This window comes from Mauremys mutica, chromosome 1 (genome assembly GCF_020497125.1).
Source record: "Mauremys mutica isolate MM-2020 ecotype Southern chromosome 1, ASM2049712v1, whole genome shotgun sequence".
Lineage (NCBI taxonomy): Eukaryota > Metazoa > Chordata > Testudines > Geoemydidae > Mauremys > Mauremys mutica.
In genome coordinates, this window is record NC_059072.1 from 206,464,228 (window position 1) to 206,491,370 (window position 27,143).

The 27,143-nt window shown below is 41.1% G+C and overlaps 1 protein-coding gene across 1 annotated transcript in view; it reads left to right on the forward strand.

Moving 5' to 3' along the window:
- Positions 1–26,704, forward strand: part of ABCG1 (ATP binding cassette subfamily G member 1) — a 69,299-nt gene extending 42,595 nt beyond the window's left edge. Inside the window, exons 3-15 of the mRNA XM_045002549.1 lie at positions 7,656–7,773; positions 9,333–9,465; positions 11,371–11,421; positions 14,202–14,347; positions 15,484–15,607; positions 18,229–18,343; positions 18,975–19,123; positions 19,294–19,395; positions 20,865–21,033; positions 21,730–21,830; positions 22,376–22,534; positions 23,322–23,440; positions 24,891–26,704. Of these exons, the coding sequence (XP_044858484.1) occupies positions 7,656–7,773; positions 9,333–9,465; positions 11,371–11,421; positions 14,202–14,347; positions 15,484–15,607; positions 18,229–18,343; positions 18,975–19,123; positions 19,294–19,395; positions 20,865–21,033; positions 21,730–21,830; positions 22,376–22,534; positions 23,322–23,440; positions 24,891–25,119 (1,715 nt within the window). The 3' untranslated portion in view covers positions 25,120–26,704. The remainder of the gene's footprint in view (positions 1–7,655; positions 7,774–9,332; positions 9,466–11,370; positions 11,422–14,201; positions 14,348–15,483; positions 15,608–18,228; positions 18,344–18,974; positions 19,124–19,293; positions 19,396–20,864; positions 21,034–21,729; positions 21,831–22,375; positions 22,535–23,321; positions 23,441–24,890) is intronic.
- Positions 26,705–27,143: the final 439 nt, after the last annotated feature.

Below are 27,143 nucleotides of genomic sequence, written 5' to 3' on the forward strand. Positions count from 1 at the left end.
ACCTTCAAAAGGATTGGTGACGCAATTGAAACAGCTTAGATTCATTTTCAAGGCCCAGTCCTGCTGCCTTTTAAGACAGTGTGAAACTTTCATAGATTTAAATGGGAGCACAGCCAGGCTTCGCATGTCTATTAATGAATGCAGAATTATGCTAGAACTCACGGAAATTTTAGAAAGTCTGTGAGACCTCTCTCTGAATGCCAAATGAATGCATTACATCAATGAAATGCAAATGAATCTGTCACCTTAAAGATGTTATTTACTTCAGTAAATTCATTGGAGAAGCAGTAGTTCTAATGATGATTTTGACCCCAGTTCCGCAGCCTTCTTCATAAACATATGCGTAACTTTAAGCACCGGGGTAGTCCTGTTCAGTTTAAAGTTAAGCATGTGCTGCCTTGGGACTATTCTAATTTTGGAAAAAATGAAAAATCTCAGTTTCCCCAGAAACCCTCGTATTCCTCACCAGAGAAAGCAGATGTAATCTCCTGCAAGCTTCTTCACTGCTGAGTCCCGCAATAAAGCCTTTTGCTCCAGCAAAGAGAGAATTCTTCTCTGTTAGACCCCTCTTATCTTCTTTATTATGTAAGGAGATCTCCCTAATTTGGTTGATGAAAAAGTTAATTGTTTATACATGAAAGACAAGGTTGCTAAGTACTTGACCTAGGATCAGAGGGCTAGAGAAATCTAGGTGCTTATTGCACTCCACTGCTGGGCAATCTTGCATCCCTAACTGTGGACCTATTCTGTGCCTCCATCCTCTTTGACTAGAGCGGGTCAAAAATAGAATCTCCCTTCCCGTGGGAAATGCTGACATTTTTGGGAAATAACTGATCTGAATTAGATTGAAAAGTCAAAATTTCCCATGAAATAAAATTTCTGAAATATTTTGTTTCATGTGAATTAAAACTTTTCATTTAGATAAAATCAAAATATTTCAATTTTGACATTTGATATTTTATATTTGTATGATTTGTTATATTTTTGTACTTTTTTATTTTATTTAATTGTATAATATTTTTATTTTATATTTAAAAATAGGTTTCAGTTATTTTAAAAATAGAATACAATAGAATAACAACCAATTATGTTATAAGTGGTCATTCTTAAGTGTTATTGTAATTGACAATTGCTTTCGTAATTGGTTATTGGGAAGGCTATGATTTTGTCATGGAGGTAATGGAAGTCACGGAATCTGTGACTTCCAAAGACCTCCATGATGTCAGCCCCTGCTGCTGGGAGCTGCAGGGTCCTGCTACCTCTCACAGCACCAGGGAGCTGAGGTACCCCTGCTGCCTGAGGCAGGAGGAGTACGCTGCAGCTCCCAGCTTCTGTAGGGGCCAGGGGGATCCCCGCAGCTCCCCGGCCACCATGGGTGGGGGCAGGGGGACCCCTGGAGCCCACGGCCACCACGGCAGGACAGGGGGACCCCCAGAGCTCCCCACCACTGGAGAGGGGGTAGGGGGACCCTGGAGCTCTGAGCCCCCATGGGTGGCTTTGTCCCTGATTTCCATTTTATCATGGTTATTTTTACTAAAATCAGGGACAGGTCACGGGCTTCCATGAATTTTTCTTTATTGCCTGTGACCTATCCATGACTTTTACTAAAAATATCCATGACAAAATCTTAGCCTTAATTATTGGTATTGTAGTTGGTAGTCTAAATGGCATTTGGAAGTTAGTTACTGATATTCTGACAGGCCATTGGTAATTGGTATTCTAACTGGTCATTGGTAATAGCTATTGAAATTGGTAATTGATATTCTAATTGGTTTGGTAATCTGTAATCTGTTTAGTAACTGGTATAACATAAAAGTATTAAGATAAGATACAAATAAAATTTAAAAGTAGGATATAAAAAATTAAAAATAAAAAGTTATTTTGAAACAACCTTATTGAAACACATTTTGATGTTGATGAGTCCACATTTTCTGGTGGAAGAATGTTCGATAGGAAATTGACTAGTTCAGCCTTTGACAATAGTATGAACTGATTAGCCATCTTAAGATATAACTTGCAAAACCAAAAAAAAAAAAAAGACTATTTCAGATTGATTCCAAATGCAGGCCTGATTCTTTAAAGCACTTGGAGTCTCCTGGAAAACCTCAGAGGAATTCAGTGCCTTTAAGAATCCATTTTTCTGTTAAGAAAAATAAAACAATTTTGGTGAAAGTATCTTACAGTCTAGGGCTAAATTCAACCTTGTTGTAACTCTATTGACTTCAGCAGAGATTTGCCTACTTAGATCAGGACTGACCATAGTTCTTAACACACACTGGGCAACTCTAAGAATGGATTATGCCTCTCTGAGGTACAATCCCTCCCTGAACTTCCTCTAAAGCACTGCAACTCCTTGGTCCCCCAATATATGGAATGGAACAATTTGGCCAAAGTGAATTGGGAAATAAGGGAAATTTTGCTCTACATGGTAGATATATCACTGGAAAGCAGTCCCTGTATTTAAGAAACACAAATTTTTCCAAACACATAATCCATTCCTCATGAAAGACATGTGACTCCAGTATAGAATTTATAGGTCAACTGATTCTGTGGAAGATTAGCCTCAATATTCTGTAACAGAAGTCTCTAGTTACTTACGGCTCAGAATGTTTTTAATTCCTGATAAGGGATTATGCGGGGCACAATGCTACCACTGCATAGTAAAATCTCCTCTCTTTGATTTGGCAGAATTAACCTTTGTAAGTAGAAAGACCTCTCACCCACTCCTGCTGAGAATGAGGTATGGAGTTGTATATGTTGGGACTTAGTGGTCTGAAATGCCAATTAATGACATCCTAATCTAAAATTCATTATGAGTTTCATTTTCCTTCTCCTTTTTAAATCATTCTCTTACACTTGCACTGTGTGTCATGAAGATGATTTTGGGAAGTTTAGTTCACTCTAGTCAAAGTACAATATGTAAGATGCTTAAAATGTATCCTGCCAAAGACAATAGTGCTGGATCCAAATTTCTAAATCTGTCTAATTGAAGATGGGGATATTCCTTATTTTTCTACGGTTTTAGCTATTTTCTTCAATTTAGTGGACAGGCCCTGAGCAACCACTTGTTGCACATTACATCTCCTTTTGGCAGGAGATCGCTCATTTCCATTTAGAAGAGTTTTTATAGTGAAAAAACTCAAGTTACAAAATACACTGAAACTTGACTTACAGATTTACAAATACAATTTTAAAAGGAAAATGCAATTAAAACAACCTAGTTTATTTTTTACTCATTAGGTGGACTAGTAGTTGAAATATATTTTAACCTGTTTTAGTTAAACTAGTGTAACTACACCGCTACCTCGATATAATGTGACCTGATATAACACGAATTCGGATATAACGCGGTAAAGCAGCACTCCGGGGGGGGCTTGCGCACTCCAGTGGATCAAAGCACATTCAATATAACACAGTTTCACCTATAACACGGTAAGATTTTTTGGCTCCCGAGGACAGCGTTATATCGAGGTAGAGGTGTACTAGTAAAGAAAGCCTTAATTTTTAGTCAATAAATGTATATTTTGGATGAATATTATGAGGCTATGAAAATTTTTTAGGCTATGACAGTATTTTTTTTGGATTATATCTCCGTAAGTATTTATAACTGGCCCAGTTCTTTATGCTATAGTATAAAAGAGTTATGAAGCGTATACTTACTGCGCTATTCTTGGTGCTTATGATGTGTTACATATTATGAAATCTTTAGTGAGAATAAACTATCCTATAGAGTAAAAATCTATATCAGAACAATGTCAAACAGTAGAAATTGGTGTACCAAAAAGTTACAATGGTATTTTCTGTGTTATCAAATGAGCTTCATTAGTAGCCTTTCTTTCAGTTAATAGTATTCTAAACTAAGCTAGTACTTGGGCTCGTTGTGGGAGTAAAGTGCTACATAATGAGTAAAATCCTGGATTCATTGAAGTTAATGATAAAATTCTCTGTGACTTCAGTGGGGCCAGGTTTTCACCCAGTATAAAGGTATCACATTTACATGTAATGTGTAGTAATTTTAATTGAGTGATAAGGCCTGACATACTGGTCCTTCATCAGTCTACTAAAGACCTGAGGTAAAGCCACGAGTACTTAAAACTCATCCTTATAGGACATAACGGGCCAGTGTAGAGGGCCATATCCCTATTACAATTTTTAAATAAATAAATAAATCTTAACATACTTTAAAAAACATACCCTTCAAAAAGATGTGATTTTTTCTTTCCCTTGAATTCTGGGATACAATCTGTGGTGATACTGACATCAAGGAAAAGACAGCCAGCCACTGGTATCTCAGCCTTGCCTTTCTGGAGTCCCCTCTCCTAACCCTCGCACGGCAGGCTCTTTAAACTAATGTTATTACTGTTCTTCTTGAGGTTTGCTCCATTTGGAGATTGTAATATTGCACCATTAGGGTCATGCTTAAGCACATAGCATATTGCCAACTCCCAGATGACCTCCATTAGTCAGATCAGGCCAGGATTTCAAAACAAATATCCTCTGGCTTGTGGGGAAAAAAAAAAGGAGGGATGGTTTCAGAGCCAGTATATGGGTGTATTTTGTTAATTACTTTTAGACAATGGCCTGTGGTATTGGGAGCAGGCATGTTGCTCCCTCCAGAAGTATTTGAGCTTATTCTGGCCAGGGATGTGCCCCTTGCCTGTGGAACACTCCGAGCAGAGACTAGAGTGTGAATCAGAAAGATCCCTCAATGGCAAGGGTCCCCCTCAGTGTTACAGGCACAGGGTGGAGAGAGAACACAGAGGAGGAGATATAAAGGAGAAGGGGAGGTGAGAAAGGGAAGAGGGAATCTGGAGCTGAAAGGAAAACAAGATAAGGAAGGATGGGTCATGAAGTGGTAACGAGGTGACAGAAATAATGTGGAGAGAATTTACCGCCTATTTTCTTGGTGCTTGTGATCAAGTTCATTTTCTGGCATTTTCTAGTTAGAATCTTTGCTAATAATTCCAGCAGTGGGAACACATTGTGTGTAAATTCTTTCTGCATATTAACTAACCTAGGTTCAGTGGATTGCCAAATCCCAACATGTCATATGCTTGGTTCTTTTCTTTCCCCCTCCATTTTTGTTTTCATTTCATTATAGAAACATTCAACACAAAGCATGGCTGTTTCCTGTCACCTGACCAATATTTTCAGGTTACAAAGTTTAAGCAAAGGGTCATTTTTTAACTCTTTAGAAACAAAGGAGAGGCATTCCTGAGAAGTACAAATGCATGTCACACTCACTAGTGTGTCTCCTGGGTGCAGTTGAAGGAAAAAACTCTAAATCCAAGTAATCAGAGAAGGTACATTAATGGATCACAGATACAGATTAGAATGAAAATCCAATTAGTGAGTGATGTTCTGCAGTCAACAGTCTCTGTGTTAATGTGGCTTCAGCTTTATAAATGATGGTTAACTAGATGTCATCTGTTTGAGTGCTATCTAGGCAGTTTTATGCATACAGAACACTGAATTCAGGTGTGAGCAAGTAAAATGTCTTTCTCTTCATCAGCATCATTAATGAATCAAATACTGAAGGTCCTGAATTTCAGTGCACAACAGCCATATTGTTAGATTGGGTATACTTTCAAAGGTTGTCATTAAGCGGCTAGAAACAGACCCAGATCATACCATTTGGATCTAAGGTCTTCATTCATCTGATCAAATATAGGTGCGGCTATGAGTTTAATCTGCAGATCCAAATTTGGGGGCTGTTCTAATTTAGGAGATGTCTACATGAGGAAGTTATGCTGGATAGGTAGAATGTGAATTTAATGTGCTATAGCTATTTCAGAATAGATTCCCATGTGGGCACATTCTGCAATAGCTATTCTGGTCAATTTCCCTGTACAGACAAGCCCTTAGCCCTGAATCAAAACGCTATCTTTAGGAGGAAAGAATCAAGTAGGATCTTCTGCACAGTATGTCTCTTTTTGCCACGTTACTTTTGTTGTCGTCTTTGAGGGGAAAAGACAAATATTTATATGTTTTGCTTTTAAGATATCCAAATATGAAGAATATTACTTTTTATTTTTTTTGTTGGGCAGAGACTTGACATAAAACTTGAAGGAACTGTCTGGATTTTTGCTTCAAAGCTGAGGTATTAACTCCTGAGTAGTAAGGATTGTAATGGAGAGGCTAGCACCCAACTAACATACAGGAACAAAGCCTTTGGAAAATGGCAGTTGGATTCCTAAGTCACTTTAGAAAAAAATTATGGACAAGGGGGAATCCAGTGGATATACTATACTTATATTTTCAGAGAGCCTTTGATAAGGTCCCTCACCAAAGGCTCTTAAACAAAGTAAGCTGTCATGGGGTAAGAGGAAAGGTCCTCTCATGGATCAGTAATAGATTAAAAGATAGGAAACAAAGGGTAGGAATATATGGTCTGTTTTCAGAACAGGGAGAGGTAAATAGCGGTGTCCCCCATGGGTCTGTACTGGGACCTGTCCTATTCAACATATTCATAAATGATCTGGGCAAAGGGTGAGTTGGCAAAATTTGCAGATGATACAAAACTACTCAAGATAGTTAAGTCCCATGCAGACTGCGAAGAGCTACAAAAGGATCTCTCAAAACTGAATGACTGGGCAACAAAATGGCAAATGGAAATTCCATGTTGATAAATGCAAAGTAACGCACATTAGAAAACATAATCGAACCTATACATATAAAATGATGGTGTCTAAACTAGTCGATAGATAATAAGACATAAAATATCATATTGCCTCTATATAAATCCATGGTTCGCCCACATCTTGAATCCTGAATGCAGATGTAGTCACCCCATCTCAAAAAAGATGTACCGGAATTGGAAAAGGTTCAGAAAAGGGCAACAAAAATGATTAGGGATATGGAACATCTGCCATATGAGGAGATTAATAAGAGTGGGAGTTTTCAGCGTGGAAAAGAGATGGCTAAGGTGGGATATGATAGAGGTCTATAAAATCATGACTGGTGTGGAGAAAGTAAAGAAGGAAGTGTTATTTAGTTCTCATAACACAAGAACTATGGGGCACCAAATGAAATTATATGCAGCAGGTTTAAAACAAACAAAAGGAAGTATTTGTTCGGACAGTCAGTCTGTGGAACTCTTTGCCAGAGGATGTTGCGAAGGTCAAGACTATAACAGGGTTCAAAAAAGAACTAGATACATTCATGGAGGATAGGTCCATCAATGGCTATTAGCCAGGATGCGCAGGGTTTCCCTATCTTCTGTTTGCCAGAAGCTGGGAATGGGCCACAGGGGATGGATCACTTGATGATTACCCATTCCATTCATTCCCTCTGGGGCACCTGGCATTGGCCACTGTCGGAAGACAGGATGCTGGGCTAGATGGACCTTCGGTCTGACCCAGTAGGACTGTTCTTATGGTCTTGGAGTGAATCAAGAATAAAGCCATTTTTAAATGGATCAGTGTAGCCTCATCACCACTACTCATGTAGTAGAAAAAGGCTGCAACCTCCAGTGCAGTCTGTAGGTTGTGGCAGTGGCTGTGGTGTGCTGATATAACTGCCACCTTCCTCCCAGCCTCCTGCATTTCACTCACTAACAGCCATCCTTGTCACCTCTGCATAGGTGAAGTATATTTTACGTACAGTATATAACTGTGAAGTATCACCGTTTAGTAATATTTTCTTTCTTCCTTCAGGTTACAAGACCCTTTTGAAAGGAATTTCAGGGAAGTTCAGCAGTGGAGAACTTGTTGCAATTATGGGTCCTTCTGGGGCTGGGAAATCAACACTCATGAATATCCTGGCAGGGTACAGGTCAGTATAAAGGACCACACTGATAATTTAGTCTGACCTCCATTGAAAAAGCAAAAGGACTCTATAGTAGTCCCTCATTCTCGAGTGGGAAGGGAGGCCACTCTGCCTCACTCCAGGCACACAGTAACCAATAGTCTGGGGGACATTCTGACCGTCTGGGCGGGGCAGAGCACAAACCATCTTTAGCTACAGCCTTCAAGCTGGAGCAGACAGCAAACACAGTCTGGGGCCCTCACAGCTTTCTGGCTGGGGCTAGTCAAAGCCTGGCACAGGGCCTTCCAGCCAAGGGGAAGTAGGCTGCCACCCCAGGGGTGGGGTTGGCAGCAGGGGGTAGGAGGACCTGTGCCCACCGTACTCCACTGGATGCCAGCGCAGGGCCCCCTCACAGGGCCCCCTTTCTGCCACTGGGTTAGTGGGGATCTCACCGAAACACAGTGAATTATTCTCCAGCAGTGTAACTGGACTAAAGTCTGCTTTCCCGGGACTACTTCCTACCACAGTCTGGGTGTAGGGCTCCATAGTCCAAAGGCCCTCTGTTTTCTCAGGGTCCTTGGCGGCCAGATGTCCCCACAGCTTCTCAGGGCATTCGTCTGGTGGCAGTCCTGGCAGCTACTCGAGTTACTCATCTGTCTCCTCTGACCGCAGGGGCAGCTCTGCTTGGGGGCAAGTCTGGGATCCTGTAGAGCTCTCAGCTCCCTAAAAAAGATGTCTGCTTCTTCCGGTGGTCCAGCCACAACTGAGCTCCAGGGCTCTCCTTTTATACTTCCTGTCCCACCTCTGGACTTCTGAGGGCGGGGTGGATTCAGCTCCACCCACGTGGGGGAGTGCAGTGGTCCTTTGCTCTCTAGTTTGAATGGAGGCTACTCCCCTTCTCTACAGACTCTCGCCCAATATTTGTAGAAAATAGGTGCTTCACAAATACTGAATTATACTATCCCAATTGTCATGTTCCTATGTTCTATACAGCAGACGTTTCTGAGTTATATATTAGTTTTGTATTTAAATAAATAGTTATTAAAATTCCAGAAATAAGAAGTGGCTGCTCACTAGCCATCTGATGAATTTGGCCCAAGATTTTATCTGTGGAGTATTTTAAATTAGGTTTTATCGGCACTTAAGAATATGTTTCCATCAAAATTTTCAGGATGTAACAATAATTCTTGATTAAACTGCAATATGTGAAACAACTGGGTGGTTTTCCCTCCCCTCCCCCCATAAGCTGTTGCTTTCTGCAGCTGCTGCCACCAGATCACAAAAAGGAGGAGCAGAGACACCTCACAAACAGCCTTTTAAGAGATGACTCTGCATTTCTGCAAGCATCCAGATGGGCAGCACACTTTTTGCACAAGTTTGAATTAAATTTTTTGCCAAGGTGTGACATTTCTTCTGAAACAGTAAACACACACACTTGACATGTGCATTCCCTCTACTGTCTGTTTTGGCCCTAAGAAATCACCTAAAAAGTGGCTAAAATTGCCCAATGGGCCCACTCTCTGAGATGTGTAGTAAAGATTATAAAGGTAACTCTCATGCTAACTCACGTGTTTGTTTCATTTCAGAGAGACTGGGATGAAAGGAGCGATCTTCATTAACGGGCAGCCTCGTGACCTGCGCTCTTTTCGCAAAGTGTCCTGTTACATCATGCAAGATGACATGCTGCTCCCTCATCTCACTGTCCAAGAAGCTATGATGGTGAACTTTCTTTCTGGTTCTGATTGGTTTGGGCGGGTGGGACTAGAGAGAGGCACGCTCCATGCATGAGAACACATTTTTATTCCTGGCTGTGGTTCTAGGTGCTAGACTGGACTTCACTTGAGTCTTCCTGGCTTTGCTGCTGTTTTCAGATCACAGGATTCAGAAGAAAATTTGTGAGCCTGCATTCATTTCCCCCTCAGGGAAATAAAATACCATGAAAGGCTAGTGTCTGGATAATAACAGCAACAATAGGCTGGTACCAGAGAATGGCAACTACACCTTCTCACCCACGAGTCCTCCCAGTGCCTACCAGTATCCTGTCACTTGTTCTGTATTCCAGTAGCTGCCAACTACTGGAGTCTGAAATGCTCGTCATGGCCAGTGTTGCCAGACGGAGTGAGTCTGTGAGAGCCCTGTGTGAATCTCTTTCCTGGGAACACTGGCAGGTGACCTGTTAAATCTCCCTGTCAGCTTTCCATGCCCTAACCAGGTGATTCCATGCTGGCATGATGCTACTGTATGCCAGGACTCCTGGCTGTCACTACTCTTCTGTCCCTGTCTTGGGTCCAGGAGCCCTCAGATACAGCCTCTTTCTTTCTGTCTTTACCTGGACTCCCTGTGAAGAAGCCCAGGCCTTAAAGTAGATAAAAATCTCTTCCTCTTCACTCTTGACATAGTGCCCATATACTGAGAGCCAGCTGGAGTGTTAAGTCTGGAACCTTCTGCTGTTCAGTTTGATGAGAGAATCAGCCCAATAGTTTTGTTGTACCTGCCGAATCTTCAATATATAAAGTCAGTAGTTCATGGCTATTATCATTTGGTAAGGAGAAAGGGGCTTTCATCAATTCTCTGTGACCACAAGCGACCGTTATGATCACCAAGTCTGGCCTATGCCTTATCTGTTAACTTTCCAGAGTTGTAATTTTTCTAATACTGATTTCTGGAAGGGATCGTCTCTGTCAGAAAGCTTTCCTGGTTCATTTAGTTGAAGTCAAAGACCAATAGGGTAATGTTTTTCAAAGTGGCTGACTAAATTGCAGCTGCAAAAAGAGAGCCTCTTTTGGTAAGTTGGGCCCAGATGATATACTGTGTCTAAATTAACCACTCAAAGTGCTGACAAAAAATTAATTACTTAGCATTTAATTGCTTCTTATAAAGGTAAAGCAGAATTTTGTAGTTACCTCTTAGGACAGCAGATGGCGTCTTTTATACAGGATTATTTCTCTCTCTACTTATTTTCTACATCACTGTAGTATCTGAGCACTTACCAAACACTAATGAATGTATCTTTATAACACTTCTGTGAGGTAGGGAAGTATTGCTACCATCACTTTGCAGATGGGGAGCTAAAGCAGAGAGACTGTGACTTATCTAGCATCACACAGGAAGGGTGTGGCAGAGCTAGGAATTGAACTTCCTGCATCCCACTCCGCTTCCTTGTCCACTGGACTCTCCTTTCTGATATGATAAAGCATCTCTGTTAAGCACTTATTTTTGTCGGTGCCTTGAGTGGTCCCTTAAGAAAGTATGCAAATGCCTACACTCTACTCATGATTAGAACTTCATAGCTAATACTGCTCTTCTTAAGCTTCTGTTTTCTAATTTCTGCTTCATTTTAGAACAAATTGTCCACAACCCAACCCCTGGTGCAGACAGCGCTATGTCAGCGGGAGAGCTTCTCCTGTCAATGTAGCTGCTGCCTCTCACGGAGGTGGATTAACTACACCAATAGGAGTAACTCTTCTGTCAGTGCTGCAGCAGCACGGCTGCGTTGGTGTATCTGCGCCGATGCAGCATTTTAAGTGCAGACCTGCCCTTAAACTTACAGTGGATATTCCAAAGATGTCATGTCATTGACCAATTCCAATTTAACTTGCAACATATTGTGTGTTTATATAATAGGTGTCTGCTCATCTGAAACTTCAAGAGAAGGATGAAGGCAGAAAGGAGATGGTATGTATATTGCTCTTCAAACTGAGTTATTCCTTTGGGTATAAATGCTGCATAGTGAAGATGTCAGAGTGAAATTTATATAGCTTGAGTTTGTATCTAAAATTGAATTGCAATTAATGTGCAAGAATGGAGTAAATTATAACATAACAAAGTTGACAGCTGTTATTGTGTAGGAGGGATAGTAAAACCCTGCAAATGACAGGAAGTTTTATTAGATAAATATGAAAGATTTATTCAAATATATTGCAGTTTTTGTGGTGCCTTTTTAGTTGCACTTTGTGGCTCAAATGTTTGGGCCTGCATGCCTCAGGGCACACACACTCTTGCACACGCCCATACTAATCCCCAGTGCCTGGCTATGAGTACAGTTCCGTTGCTGTGTGTGCGCACCTAGGAATGCACAAACATAGTCAATAGCTCTTACAAGTGCTGCAGAAATTTGCAAGCATAAGTCAGGTACTGCACACACAAGGGCATGAGTCTTTGGGTACATCTTGCCAGGCAGAAAGGGTGTGTTTTTTCAATCATGTTAGTTCAGTTGAGTTAACACAATTAAAAAGCTCCATGAAGGTGCAGGCTAACACATCTCCAACTGTGTTAGCTTGCCACTGCATGGTCTAGTGGGGAGACTAAGCTTAAAATACAGCCAGCCGATATGGCTTCCGACGTGTTAGCCTGCATCTTAATAGGACTTCTTGTTAAGCTAACTCAGTTGAAGTAACAGAATTGGAAAATGCACCCTTTTTGTCTGGCAAGCCAGGGCCTTTGAAAATGTGAGCCTGCATGCCAGTGTTCCTAGGCAGACTTGCAGCTCAGGTGCTCATCACTGTGTGGGTGGGGTTACAGAAGCATTCCCATGCACGTGATAAAAGACCTATTCATTGCTGTGCAGATGTTTTAAGACAGAAAGTGATTGGGGAGAGGAGGATGACAATTGAAGCTAAAAATAAAGAAATCACAGCACTGGTGAAAGCAGAGACAGTTTAGGTTGTTGAGAGATTCATGAGAAGCAAAATATTAGGTCAGGGGTTTTTTGTTAAAATAATATTTTTTTGTTAGGTGGGGTTATTTTTGCATGCTTAAAGCTATGTTTTTGTCCAGCATAAAATGACACTAACAAGCAAAAGACGCGTCTCTATGTGTCTTAATATAGGAAGCCTTTAGTGTGATTGTTGGCAATGCTGGGGCTAATGGGACTTACATAACAACAATGTATTCCTGTAGTTAAAGCAGTGATTACATGTCAAGAGAACTGGGTTCTATTCCTGGCTCTGTTACTGACTTGCTGTATTACTTTGAGCAAGTCTGTGACTCAGTTATCCCAGCTTTAAGATGAGGACAGAAATACTTCCCCATTCTTGTATCATCAGTTTCTTTTTAAGAATTTGATTTAGCCTGAATATTGTTGCTTATTTAAAATAGTGACTGGGAGAAGTGGGAAATGATAGATGTAACCTTTCCTCCTATCCCCTCTCTTTGATTCTGGGATCTAGAACAGTGGTTCTCAACCTTTTCCACACTGTAACACTATGTGAAAACAGAATCAAGTTGAGACCACCCACCCTTTGATGACTTGTTGAGAACCCATGATCTAAGGATTTATCTTCAACAATATTTTTCTATAGAATTTTGTATTAATTTTGTAAGTGTTTCATTGTTTTCATGGAACCTATTCCAGAAAGATGAGCACCTGCAGCTCTCACTGAAGTCAATGGGAATCAACACAGTGGCAGTTGCAGGGGCTCAGCACCTTTCAGAATCAGGCCCTTATGACTTGTCACCATGTTATATTTCTTCAAAGTACATTATCTCCACCAACCCAATTTTAGCATGAGCAAAGCAGCAAACTTCCCTTCCTACACTCCAGTGTGGTGTCAATGTCAGTGCCTAGTAACTGTCCTCCTTTTGGGGATTATAAAGTATAATTTGAGAAGTATAGGCCTTGTTTATATAGTGGTCCCATTGAAATCAATGAGATACTCACACGAGTCAAGGCTACAGGATCGGGCCACAGTTGCTGAAAGAAAAAAATTATGGTAGCCAGTACTTTTCTTCTCTTGCTCCCCAAGACACTGGGACAGATTGTGTCCTACATCAGTCCGTGATCTCTGTAAAGTCCTGCGGACCCATTTGAGACCCTCCTCATACTGCCAGTGAAGATCAAGCTTTAGGTGTTCCAAACTGGTCCCCAAGAAAAATGGAGGCACCCAAAATCAGTGGCCACTTTTAAAAATGTAGGCCTTGAGGAACAGAGCTATTAGATGAAAATAAGTTAATACACTCTAGAAACTACTGAGTTCTACTATTTAATTGTACGATTCCCTTGTAAATAAAAATCTACAAAATCTACAAAAAGTCATGTTCGTTTTGCTGTATGTTATCTGTTCATAAATCATAAAGCTCTTATGACATCTGGCTCTGAGGACAAACTCAAGTCCTGATTGCAAATCAAAAAAATATTACCATTAGAGGACCAATTCCTGTTCACTTTATACAAGGAAGAAATCCCACAGAATTTAATGAGACTAGTCATGTGAGAAAGGTGACCAAAGTTTGGGTCATAATGAGAAATGATGTTTTCTGGAGCCCTACTAATCTAGTGGACATGAAAATCCAACTGTTCTGCCATTATACTGAGAAGTGATAAATGGTAACATAGGTTCAACTGGTTTGTTTTCATCCTTTATAGAAAAAACAGTGATAATGGTAAGAGATGTAGTGGGTTTTTTGTGTGGTAACAGTCTAAATGACCCATGTTGTTGCTTTGATCCTGTCCCCAGGTAAAGGAGATCTTGACAGCGCTGGGTTTGCTGACATGTGCCAATACAAGAACTGGAAGTCTTTCTGGGGGCCAAAGAAAGCGTCTTGCAATTGCTTTGGAGCTGGTGAACAACCCGCCAGTTATGTTTTTTGATGAACCTACCAGGTAAATCAAGGCCAAATGTTAGAAAGTAGACTACTGCTACTGTGGGTGGGATTCATAGAGGTATTTAAGCACCTAATTCCCATTGATTTAAATGGGACTTAGATGCCTACATACTTTTCTGATTCCTCCCTTCCCCCCCACCCCCCGGCATGTGCTAGAGAACTATCACAGAACATACTAGCCCTTGTTAGCATCTTAGAATAGCTGAAACAGAAGAAAATCAAGACTTTCCTTTGAAATGTAGATACTAGATTATATGCTGCATCAAGTTATGTAGCTTCATGTTTGCTACACTCACCTTTCATTGCTAGGAAATGCTTCTGGTATGTTTTATTTAAAATATTTGCATCAGCATCTGTAAAACCTGTAATTTTTTAATACTGATTTTAAAGGGCCTGATTTGCCACTGTGTTACTCCAGGTTACTCTGGGATAATATTATAGAAAGCAACTGAGTTACACCTGTGTAAAACCATAGAGCAATGCAAGCCCCAAGAAATAGTTTCAGTAGGGTCACCAGTTTAGTGCACTGGGTTACTGTTGTAACCTGACATGACACGGGGCTATTTAAAGGTTGTTGTTAGGGAAACAATATGGAAGAGGGCAATTGAGAGAAATCCTAGAGGTATCCCCCAGAAGAGAGAGAGAAAAAATTCTTCAGATTATAATGTGTAGTTTCCCTTGAAGTGAAGATGGCCAATTAGCTTAAACATTTTTGATAATTGCATTTTTAATTTAATACATTTAGGATCAAATTCTGTCTCAGGAAGACACTCATGACAGCCCTGAAGTTAGTTGGGCCACAGGTGTGTATCTGAGAGTAGAATTTGGCCCTTACTTTGTTAGAACCCATGCATTAATCAGAACCCACAATCCTAGAATTTGAAAATTGCATAAGGTAACCCGATGAAGAACTCCCATTTTAATTAAGTATGATGCATGCCTGATAAAGGGAAAGGCCAGGGAAGAGAGAAATACGAGCCCAGAGGTACTGTGTGGTGTAGTGTTAGATAATAAAGATGCATTTTGTAAAAAGATAATAATGAGAGACGGAAACATCATAGCACCTGTATTATTTTGGACAGTTGCATATGGAACCTCATATCTAATAAACACCTTTGTGCCTTTTTTTTTCAGTGGCTTGGACAGTGCATCTTGCTTTCAGGTTGTGTCTCTCATGAAGGCATTAGCCCAGGGTGGCAGGTCCATCATCTGCACTATTCATCAACCAAGTGCCAAACTGTTTGAGTTATTTGATCAGGTACCTTTTAGAAATTCTTCTCTTTACATATTTGTTTAAATATGTTGTATCTATAATTGGTGCAGGCTGGAGGTAATGCAAAATCATGGCTCATGTCCCAAATCAGTATCACTAGAGTTGTAGGTTTGAACAAAATATGATTTTCATTTTTTCCCTTCATATTCCTGTTTTTATATTATATTATATTATATTATATTATATTATATTATATTATATTATATTATTTGATTTTAAAGAATCTGGCTGGTAAATTTTAGAAGTCGTGATTATCACACTTCTGAATTTCGGGTCCTTTCCTGCCAATGTTTTGTGTGTGTTATAGTAAATAAGTATTAGTATGAGTGCGTTACTCTTAAGGTCTATAATATTGCTGGGCCAAATTCTCATCCTGGCTACTCTGGTGTAAATTCAGAAAATTCCATTCATTTTTGATGGAATTACTGGTTTGACCCTGAATACCTGAGAACAGATTGCTTTTTTGTATTCATGTGAAAGAATAAAACAGAAAAATGAAGGCTGTCAGAAATCTTTGTTCACACTGATGGCAGGATAAGGTCTGTTACTGTTTAGATTAGATTTAAATTTACTTTAATCTTCTTGTGCCATTTAAGTGAGAGTTGTGAGAGCTTAGAGAAAACCCACTCTGCAGTAGGTGACCAAGCTCTTGAAGATTGCCAATCTTTCAGTGAGTTTAAATGAAGTCAATAGAGAGGCTAAAAGCAAGATTCATCAAGCATTTCTTACTGCTCTTCCTTCTTCTCCTCCTGTTTCCCCCATTGCTCCCTGACTTCGCCAGCCCCATCTTCATACCAAAAACATGAATAATTTATGGAAATAAGATGGCACAATCATGCCATTTCCAGCAGGGCCACCCAGAGGGGGGTGCAAGTGGGGCAATTTGCCCCAGGTCCCGCAGGGGCCCTCATGAGAGTTTTTGGGGCCCCTGGAGCAGGATCCTTCACTCGCTCTGGGGGCCCTGGAAAACTCTCATGGGGCCCGAGCCCCCAGAACTTCTTCCACTCCGGGTCTTCGGCGGCAGGGGGTCCTTCTGCCTCGGGACCCGCCGCCAAAGTGCTGGGTCTTCGGCGGCAATTTGGTGGTGAGGGGCCCCCGCTGCCGAAGACCCCAGGCCCCCTAAATCCTCTGGGCGGCCCTGATTTCCAGCCTGCTTTCCAACCTGTGTCTAAGGGATGAATTACAATGTTTCTAAATTAGTACACTACAAGCCCTGAAGGGGTTGTTTTGCAGCGTTCACATCTTGAACATCTCTGATATTCTGCAGATTTTCCATTAATTGTAGTTCCACGTTCAGTGTTGACATATCTTTTCAATCTGTTGCTATTTTCTTCCAAATCAAACAGCTACTAACTTACTAGTCCAGCTGCTATGAGAAAGCAGGTAGACACTGTGATGGGCTGGATCACAGAAGCCCCCTTGGGAACTGCCAACTGATGTGCCAAGACTATTTCTGCCCCTGCTTTCCTGCCCTGGCAGCTTAGGACTCCAACACCCTGTCTTGTTGGGCCAGACATGCCAGTCTGCTCCAACACAGAGCCAGGTCTGAACCACGTGCCCCAAAGCTGCAGACTTACCTGAAAGCAGCTAACAGAAGTGTTCCTGTCTTTAACACTCAGATGCCCAACTCCCAATGGGGTCTAAACCCCAAATAAATCAGTTTTACCCTGTATAAAGCTTATACAGGGTAAACTCATAAATTGTTCGTCCTCTATAACACTGAGAGAGAGATATGCACAGCTGTTTGCTCCCCCATGTATTAATACATACTCTGGGTTAATTAATAAGTAAAAAGTGATTTTTAATAAATACAGGAAAGTAGGATCTAAGTGGTTCCAAGTGGTAACAGACAGAACAAAGTGAATTACCAAGTGAAATAAAGTAAAACACGCAAATCTAAGCCTAATACAGTAATACAACTGAGTACTGATGAAACATCTCTCAGGGTGAGATTTTAATAAGTCTCTTTCACAGACTGGACACCTTCCTAGTCCGGGCACAGTCCTTTCCCCTGGTACAGCCCTTGTTCCAGCTCAGGTGGTAGCTAGGGGATTCCTCATGATGGCTCCTCCCCTTTGTTCTGTTCCACGCATAAGGCAGGAATCCTTTGTCCCTCTCTGGGTTCCCACCCCCTCCTTCTCAATGGAAAAGCCCCAGGTTAAAGATGGATTCCAGTTCAGGTGACATGATCCCATGTCACTGTAAGATTTCATTACCCACTTGCCAGCACACACGTATACAGGAAGACGTACAGGTAAAACAGAGCCATCTGCAGACAATTGTCCTGGTTGATGGGAGTCATCAAGATTCCAAACCACTATCAATGGCCCACACTTTGCATAATTACAATAGGCCCTCAGAGTTATATTTCATATTTCTAGTTTCAGATACAAGAGTGGTACATTTATACAAATAGGATGATCACACTCAGTAGATTATAAGTTTTGTAATGATACCTTACAAGATACCTTTTGCATGAAGCATATTCCAGTTACATTATATTTAAACTCATTAGCATATTTTTATAAAATCATATAGAGTGCAACGTCACAGACACATTCATAGGTTCTTATGTTTTCTCACTTTCTCTATCTTTTATTTTTCAGCTCTATGTTTTAAGTCAAGGACAATGTATTTACCGTGGGAAAGTGTTAAACCTTGTCCCTTATTTGAGAGATTTGGGTTTAAACTGTCCAACCTACCACAATCCAGCAGATTTTGGTAAGGAAAATTGAATAACTTTTCCAGTTTGCTTATTTTCCTTTTGATTAGCTCTTCTGAATGAAATAGAAATAGTGAGGCTTTTATTGGTTTTTGTTTCTATATTTTTACTGTCAGTGTGGAATGAGTCCCCTGTTTTTTGTAAATCATTTTAATGCCATCTAGTGGTGGGACTAATTAGTGACTTTTCTGATTAAAATGCAAACTATGGAGTAGTAGGAAATGAAAGGCAGAATGTGTGTCACACCTATAAACTTCTATGGTTTTCTAATGAAACACCACAGCCCTTGTGAAAACCAATACTATATCATTCTATAGTCATAGCTAAGTGTTTCACACTTAGCAGTAGGGACCAGAAAAACCAGGTCTGCAATCCATATAATGAGTACTAAGGCAGCCATACATACAACATTTTAAAGGAAATATAATGAATTTAACAAGTATTAGCAGCAGAAAAATGTAGGCTTTTTACATACAAATATTGTGCATTTAAGGCCTGCTTCTGCTTCCATTGAAATCAGAGGCAAAAGCTCTCATTGACTTCAGTGTTGCAGGATTAGGCCCCAATAGCCAAGCCTGTGACTAATGCATGGTGTAGAATGAGTAAATCTCCTCTAAATGTTCTATGTAGTGATGGAGGTTGCATCTGGTGAATACGGGGACCAGAATAGTCGGCTGGTCAGAGCAGCACGGGAAGGGATGTGCGACACAGACTACAAGAGAGATGCTGGTGGCGAGAATGAACTGAACCCCTTCTTATGGCATCGACCCTCTGAAGAGGTAAATCCATGCAAAGCACTTGAAGGGGAGGGAGGTTGAGAGAAATAATCGAAATATTAAGTAAGTAGTGGAGAGCTGAGCATGTTCTGCTGCATGGAGCTGGGGCTTATTAGTAAACAGAAATAAGATTCTTCAAGGAGCTTAGTTTGTTGTGTTGTCTGTCGCCTCAGGACTCTTCATCCACAGAAGGCTGTCACAGCTTCTCAGCCAGCTGCCTCACCCAGTTCTGCATCCTCTTTAAAAGAACTTTTCTCACCATCATGAGGGATTCGGTAAGGCTGCTTTTAACATACTTTTGTAGCCAAGGGCATTTTTTGTGTGTTTGTGAGGTGGTGTCCTGGGTTTAATTTCAGCATCCACCTTATGTGCGTGCAGATTGGCACAGAACTTTAAAACATGGAGGTTATGTTTTGAGTCTCAGTAATTATAGTACGAGAGGGGGAATCATAAATTTTTCATTGGTATTCAGATAGGAGAAATATCTGAAAAAAATCCCATCTAGGGCCTGATTCTCTGCTACTCTACACTTTGTGCAGTCATTACACCAGTGCAAAGGGAATGCAAAGTTGCACCGGTGTAAATGATTCTGCAAACTGCAAGGCAGTGGAGAATCAGGCTCTTTTATTAATTACAGTGTCATAAGGGGAGGGTTGGGATAAATTTGTCCTTTTCAAATATAACTGGCCAGTTAGTGAGGTGAAGTCACAGTGTGCATTGTGTATGTGTTTGGGTGTATGGAGGCTGCACAGCAGCAGGAATCTTCGGAGGAATTCTCAGGTCACTCAGATAGAGTTCCTTTTGTGGCTCTGAACAGCTACGCTGGGTTAGGAGCTTCACCACCCTTGGAAATGCTGCAGCCTGCATTTCCACATGTGCCAGCATGGGACCATTGTCCCATTGGTCAAAGCTCCCAATAGTTAAAGTAAATTAAAATGTTTAGTTAAGACACTATAATTAATCTTAATGTCAAGGAATTATTATTCATCCAAAAAGATATATCCAGCTTCAGATCTTCCAGATTACCTGTCTAGGCATTATCCACTTAACTCATAATTTTCTTTGCTAGTTATCTATAGAGGCTACCCCACAGATGTCTTCAAAAGACCACACTCTCATCGTATAATAGTTTCCTCGTCTCTTCCCAGTGGGATGCTCAAATTGGGCAGTTAATAGCTATTTCTTAAGGAAATTTCTTTTTGCCTAATCATAAAGATGTGACTATTCTAGATTTTCTTCTGGCCTCTGTACCTTGTGCCATATCTATTGTAGTGATACTGAATTACTGAGAGAATACCAAGAGCTAATCAATGTCAAATTAATTTGATTTTGTCAATATAAACTCAAAATATCTTGTTTGTTTCTTTCAAAGCCCTTTCTATTATGTTTCAGCTACTTTTTAGGCAGAGAATAAGTCTGTTCTCTTTAGGTAGTATGCCAGTGGCTACACTGAGATTGTCAGACACTATTCTGGGACATCCTCTGTTACAGCCTTTGCCTGGAGAGCAAAATTCTGTTTTCCATTGGTCCTTGTATCTGATTGGCAGGGGTACATCTAGAAATTCCATTAATGGAGCTTTGTCTGTCTGGAGCCCAGTTAGCTAGTGCAAAATGACCATTTCTGAATAGTTCATTTTAGGATAGATGTAAGATTTTTGCAGGCTGTTAATTGATTTTACATACAGTGTGGTAGCTGTTAGATCCAAACATGCTGATCAGAGATACTACTTTTCCTTGCTCCTAGGTCCTGACACATTTGCGGATCACATCACACATTGGAATTGGACTTCTTATAGGCTTGCTGTATTTAGGGATTGGAAATGAAGCTAAGAAAGTCTTAAGCAACTCTGGCTTCCTCTTTTTTTCCATGTTGTTCCTTATGTTTGCTGCTCTCATGCCAACTGTCCTTACGTGTGAGTACTGACCATGTTGTTGCTATATTTTCCGTAAACAAGTTATTTTAGCTGGAATGAAGTAAGCAGTGCTGGAGTATACCCATTTCATGTGAAACCATGTATGAATTTTGGCTTAATTTTTAATAAAAGTGAGCACATCTTGCACTCATTTGACTCAAGATAGAGAAAAATTTCCAGCTCTGGTCTGGAATTTGCCATGGTCCGAAGATGCCAGTGATGTGACCCTGTGTTGTATGTATACAATGTATATGGATAGGGACTAGGATGCCACCTCCAAGCTTTTTAACTTGTGACTCTTTAACTATAGGGCTGTCACCATAATCATGTGAGGGACCTGCAGAGCCTGCAAGGTTTTACGTTGTAGGCTGTCATCTTAGATTCCCTCCATGACAGGGAAGAAGGCTTTCAACTTCTAACCACATAGTTTTTGTTTACAAAGCCTCTTTAAGGGAGAGCCGTGTCATCTGAGCAGCCTGGCAGATATGTGCACAATGAGCTGCTGTCCGGGCTGACCTCTTGTGCCTCAAGAGACATGATTCAGTGTGTTGCTGGTCTGACAATTGTTTTGGAGTTCCAGACACACTGTAGTATTGCAGCATCTCAGAATTACAAATAGGTAGGATATTGTTATGCACAAGCACGTCACACTCTAACAGTGTAAGTAACCAGCTTATTCATTTGTATTCTATCTAGTTCCTCTTGAGATGGGTGTATTTCTCAGAGAGCATCTGAACTACTGGTACAGTCTGAAGGCCTACTATCTAGCTAAAACCATGGCTGATGTCCCTTTTCAGGTATATACTTTTGAATAAACCACAGAGCATTTTTCTTGTATCCACTTGCAAATGAAGTAGATATCAGCATTTCATCAATGTTTTAATCTCATTTAAATACCAGAGTGGTGGAAAACTGCCTGTGTGTTAGTGTATGAGCTTCCTGACTTAAACCAAACACCCACTGGGAATAAATGGCAAGACCTTATTGAAACCAAGATCCTGTGTCTAACCTGAGCTTTCCTGAATAAATAAACTAAACAAAGACAGGGGCTTTTCATTTGCTTTTGTGCCTAGTGGCTGCAAAGGGCTGGTAGCAAGTGGAAGCTGTGTTTTTAGTCTAAGGTAGCATGCAGGATATGATAGATTTGATAGGATGTGGTGGATGTGCTAACTCCCCTCTGAGCATCATCACTTTGAGTACAGCACTGAGGGATCAGAGAGATGGGTTAAGTAGGATATAATGCTTTCTAGGTGTTGATATTGCTTTCAGCAACACTGAAACATTCTGGATCGCTTTTGACTTGACTCTATAATGTAGTAACTGCAGATGTATCTTTCTGCAGATTATGTTTCCTGTGGCCTATTGCAGCATCGTGTATTGGATGACTTCACAGCCATCAGATGCTCTCCGATTTGTCCTGTTCGCAGCCCTGGGGACAATGACATCGCTGGTGGCTCAGTCATTGGGTCTTCTGATAGGTGCAGCCTCCACATCGCTTCAGGTACTGGCATTTGTGTGTTACGATCTCACCAGAACCTTGCTTCCCCTGCCAATGGCTGCTTATGCCTTCTTGCCACGGCTGCTGCTGTAAGTTCCCTGACCTCCTTTGTGCTTCTCATCTCACTCTGAACCACCTGCAAAGAAACAGCAAAGAAGGGGTTCTCTAGCCGGTTCTTGGTGTCTTTACAGCTGCTTGAGAATTGATAAATAATAGCGAGAAAGCAGTGATGTTGTTACAGCATTTGAAAGAATGAGCTCTTTAAGCACCTCAGCACTGAATGAGTTGCCAGATCACCCATTTCTTTCAAAAGGATGTTATACCCCACTCACCCACAAGCGCGTCATGTCCTATAAGTTGCAGAACTGATGTGATTCTGTAGTGCAAAGGGGGGGTAGGGTGCTGGGGACCTGCAGCTGTTCTCACTAGTGGCATCCAAGTACAGACAGAAATGTGCAGGAGGCAAGGCAGAGTCACCACTAAACAGATCTATAACCCAAACCATCTACAGAGAGGGAGTGAAGCAGCTGTTGACATGACTGCCGCCGTGAAGAAGGGCTAGCTGCAGGGCGTGACACTGCAATGCCATTCTGTAGCATGGCTGGGTGAACTTCAACTGCTTAGCTGAGTGTGATGCAGGACAGAGGATTTGTGCCTTGGGGAGTGTTTGCTGAATTAAAGACCACCTTCCCCAACAGCAGTGAAGAAATTAAAAGTAGGGAGTACCCCGAACCCCTGGATGTTTCTTTGGCTATCTGAGAAGGCATCATTTGTATCCTCCTTTTTCCAGGTGGCAACATTCGTGGGTCCGGTTACAGCCATCCCAGTCCTCCTTTTCTCAGGATTCTTTGTCAGCTTTGATACCATTCCCGCATACCTCCAATGGATGTCCTACATCTCATATGTCAGGTACCGTGTGGGAAGCCAGTGATAGCTTAACCTGGACATTTTTTGTCTTTTAATGCTAAGGTTACCACATTTACAACACATTCTTTTAGGATTTAATGTGATGTATTTCCATGTTTCCAGTAGGAAATATATGCAAAAGAACAATCCCAAATTATTTTACTGTATGAAGTATGTATAACAACATGAAATAAGAAAAATCTTAGCATGGATTATTTGTAATGGGCCAATATCTGTGCTGATTTATGCCTTGTTCAATCCCACTAAATTCAAGGGGTGCACAGCATGTAAGTCTACAGAGAATTTGGACCAGTTGCTTTGACATATAAAGGTGAGGACAAAGTGTCCATAGCAAGACTTTAATGGGGTTGCCAGCACTTCACTTCGGAGGCTATTTAGCATTTTACTGCGTATCTCATGGCATATCTCACTGACGGTTCAGACAGACGTCTTGGATAAAGCCTGTTTGTCCAGTTTAACCAATAATGATACTACTGTAGGTGTCCAATGGGTTTTCTCCAGAGGAAGAGGGTCAGGAAGGTGACATTGCAGAGGGAGCTAAGGGGACTCAGAAAATGTCCACTCAAACAACTTTTGTATATGTCCTAGATAATGGCAAAGTCAGTTTGAGGAGGTTTCGAAAAATAGTTTATTTCCAGGTTGTAGAACTATAAAGACAACCCAACTCTGTCCTGGTTTGCAAATACAGCAGACCAAGTTCATTCCTCGTATCCAGAGACTTATCAGAAGCTAGAAGCCAGTGTAGACTGCGATGGTAGCTAGCATCCAATGTCAGGATGTTGGAGAAATGGTTTTGTTCCTAAGGCCCCTGTCCAACCCATGTGAAGTCCCACTGAAATCAGAGTCCCACAGAGGGATCCATGCTAGCTCATCTGCTTGCAGGATCAGGTCCTAAGTGAGACCATATCCAGGTTAAACTGGGGGAAGTTTCCTGGTGAGGATGTGCCACAAGAAGCGTGCAGAGGACAATTAGGATGAGACATTCCAGTTTCTTCCTCATCACACAATACAACTGTCTTGAGGCACTAAGTATATTTTCTCTTTAAAAATATATATATATTAACCATGTCAATTTTAATAAAGTCACTAGCATGTTTTTAAAATATAAACAGAGATTATTCTGATTATTTTTTTTTTAAATAACGTTCTCCTTTAAGGAAAGTTGACTGTATTGTTTTTTTAATGTTCTATTAAAGGCAAAATTCTATCCTGTTGCACCCATGCAAAACCCACTATAGTGTGATGTGCTTGAATGCAACCATTGCGAGAATCTGGCCTATAACTTCCTGCCTCTGAGGACAGTATTGAACTCTTCAGTGTTTACCATCTGAGCTCTAATTATGAGTGTTTTCCCTCTTGAGTACATCTGAAAAAATGAGAAATTCTTGCCTTGGTTAGAATTTTACCTTGTAATCCATCCTTTCCTTTCTAGGTACGGGTTTGAGGGCGTTATTCTCTCCATCTATGGGTTGGATCGAGAAGATCTTCACTGCGACAAAGATGATACTTGCCACTTTCAAAAATCAGCGGCCATCCTGAGAGAACTGGATGTAGAAAATGCCAAACTTTACCTGGACTTCATTGTGCTTGGAATTTTCTTCTTCTCTCTGCGTCTTATTGCCTATTTTGTTCTCAGATACAAAATCCAAGCAGAGAGGTAAAGGAAAAACAAACAAAACTATCCAATAGGAAGAACCCTAGACGTGCAGTAGAGGGCACTTGTTATTGTCTCATTGTGGGAGGCTGGTGTCCAGTGCCCAGTTACAGACGCTGTTATGATCCAGCCCATAGAGAACCGTATTGGGTTAGTGGATGTGTAGTGTTAAGCTAATCAGTCCAGTTGGATTGGGTCACATTTTCATTACACTTCTAGCTTTAATTAGGAAGAAAAAAATAGAAGGGAATTTTGAATGTAGAGTTTCAACCGTGAAACAGTGTAACTGCAACAAAAACTGGTTTCAGGAACTTTCCTTTATGAAAACCATCTCTGTGATAAGACGATGTTTGTCCTGATAGCCAGAGATGTACAATGACATCTTTACGTGGCTGGTGATTATTGATCAACAGCCAGTGAAGTACCAAGTGGGGGGATGCAAAGAAAGTAGTATTATCACTTCATTTTAAATTCAGAGTGTCATCTTTGAAATTTTTTAATGTATCACTTTGGATCTCTCTTCCACAAGGATTATCCATCCAAACCCAAAGTCTGTTAGCTTACTGATTCTCAAGAAAAAATGTCCTTTTTTAATAGGGATGGATAATATGTACAAAAAAAAATCCTAGTGATACACTATCTAAATTCAGAATTCTGGTGCTTTACTTGATGAGATGGTCTCAGATTCAGAAATTGTAATACTAAGGAAAAAAGACAAAATCAGAGTCAGAACTGTAAACCTGTGATTCCTATGTAAAAAAATATGGAGCACAGATAGTCAGGAATATTTAAGCTGTCCACAGATGATTGCTTTATTTTTTAAAAAAATCTGCTTTTGCAATGTCTTTTAAACCCACCTTATTTGTGATAGTTAAAATGCTAATTGTGTTCATTATCCACATGAACTACCTCTTGTGAATGCAAAAGCAAAGAGCTGTTTTCTTTTGTAATGACATCTAGATTTTAGCAGTCTGTTGGGTTCTTTGTTTATCTAGCCCAGATCTGTGTGGATATGGTATGTATCATTTTACTTTTGGTCATATATGCATCAATTCAAACATTAAATGCTTCCGATATTTCCTTTTGGCTGAAGCTAGAATATAGTTAAAGAAACCCTGCAAACCAGGATAGCTGGTTAAGTGCTGTCTGTGAGATAGTGAACATTTGTGTCTGAGTTACTGTCATGGGGTGCTTTCCTCACTGCCTCCGTCTGTCCACATCTCGAGATTAGCTCTGCCAGAGCGACTCCCCTTCCTGCTGTTGCACTGCATCCTCTCTCTGTGTTTCTGTGTCTTGGGATGGAAACTGCTCCTGCTTCATGGCTTGGCCCTCCAACCAGGTCAATGTAGCCTTCCCCTACTGGGGTATCAGAGTCTCTCAGGACCTACTGTCCCCGGCAGTCTTCCCATTCACTGCCCCTTAATGGTGCCACTTCCCCAGTAGCCGGTCGGGGAACCCAGGCCCACCTTCTATACTGAGTTCCAGCCCAGGGAACCTACAACAAGCAGTTAAGGTCTGCACAGTCCTAAAACTTACTGTGGTATCCCTGGGCTACTTCCTGCCTTGCCTGCTTTCACCCTCAGAGTGACTGCATCCTCGCGCGCGTGCGCGTGCTCTCTCTCTCTCTCTCTCTCTCTCTCTCTCTCTCTCTCTCTCAGCTGCTGGGCTTTATGCAGGCCCTCCTGTTCCTTCCTGCTCAGCCTGGTCTCCAATTAGTCCCTGCTCCCTGGCTCCTCCAAGTGCAGCCTAGGCAGTTAAATTGGCCCACCTGGCCACCTTAATCCCTTCAGGCCTTGCATAGGGAGGACACCCCATCATGGTACTCTATGTAGGAGACTGGCGTGTGGGTCTACAGTTTTACATCAGTCTGTGTGACTACAGAAATGAACCCTGTACTGATCACCACCATGTTTTCATTTAGAAAAAGGTGTGATGGTGTAAGGTGACCCATTCTGTCCTGATTGTTCTCACAAAAGGAAGAGTTTCTCTGCTACCCCATGTACTCCATGTTAGATGGATCTATTCCATTCT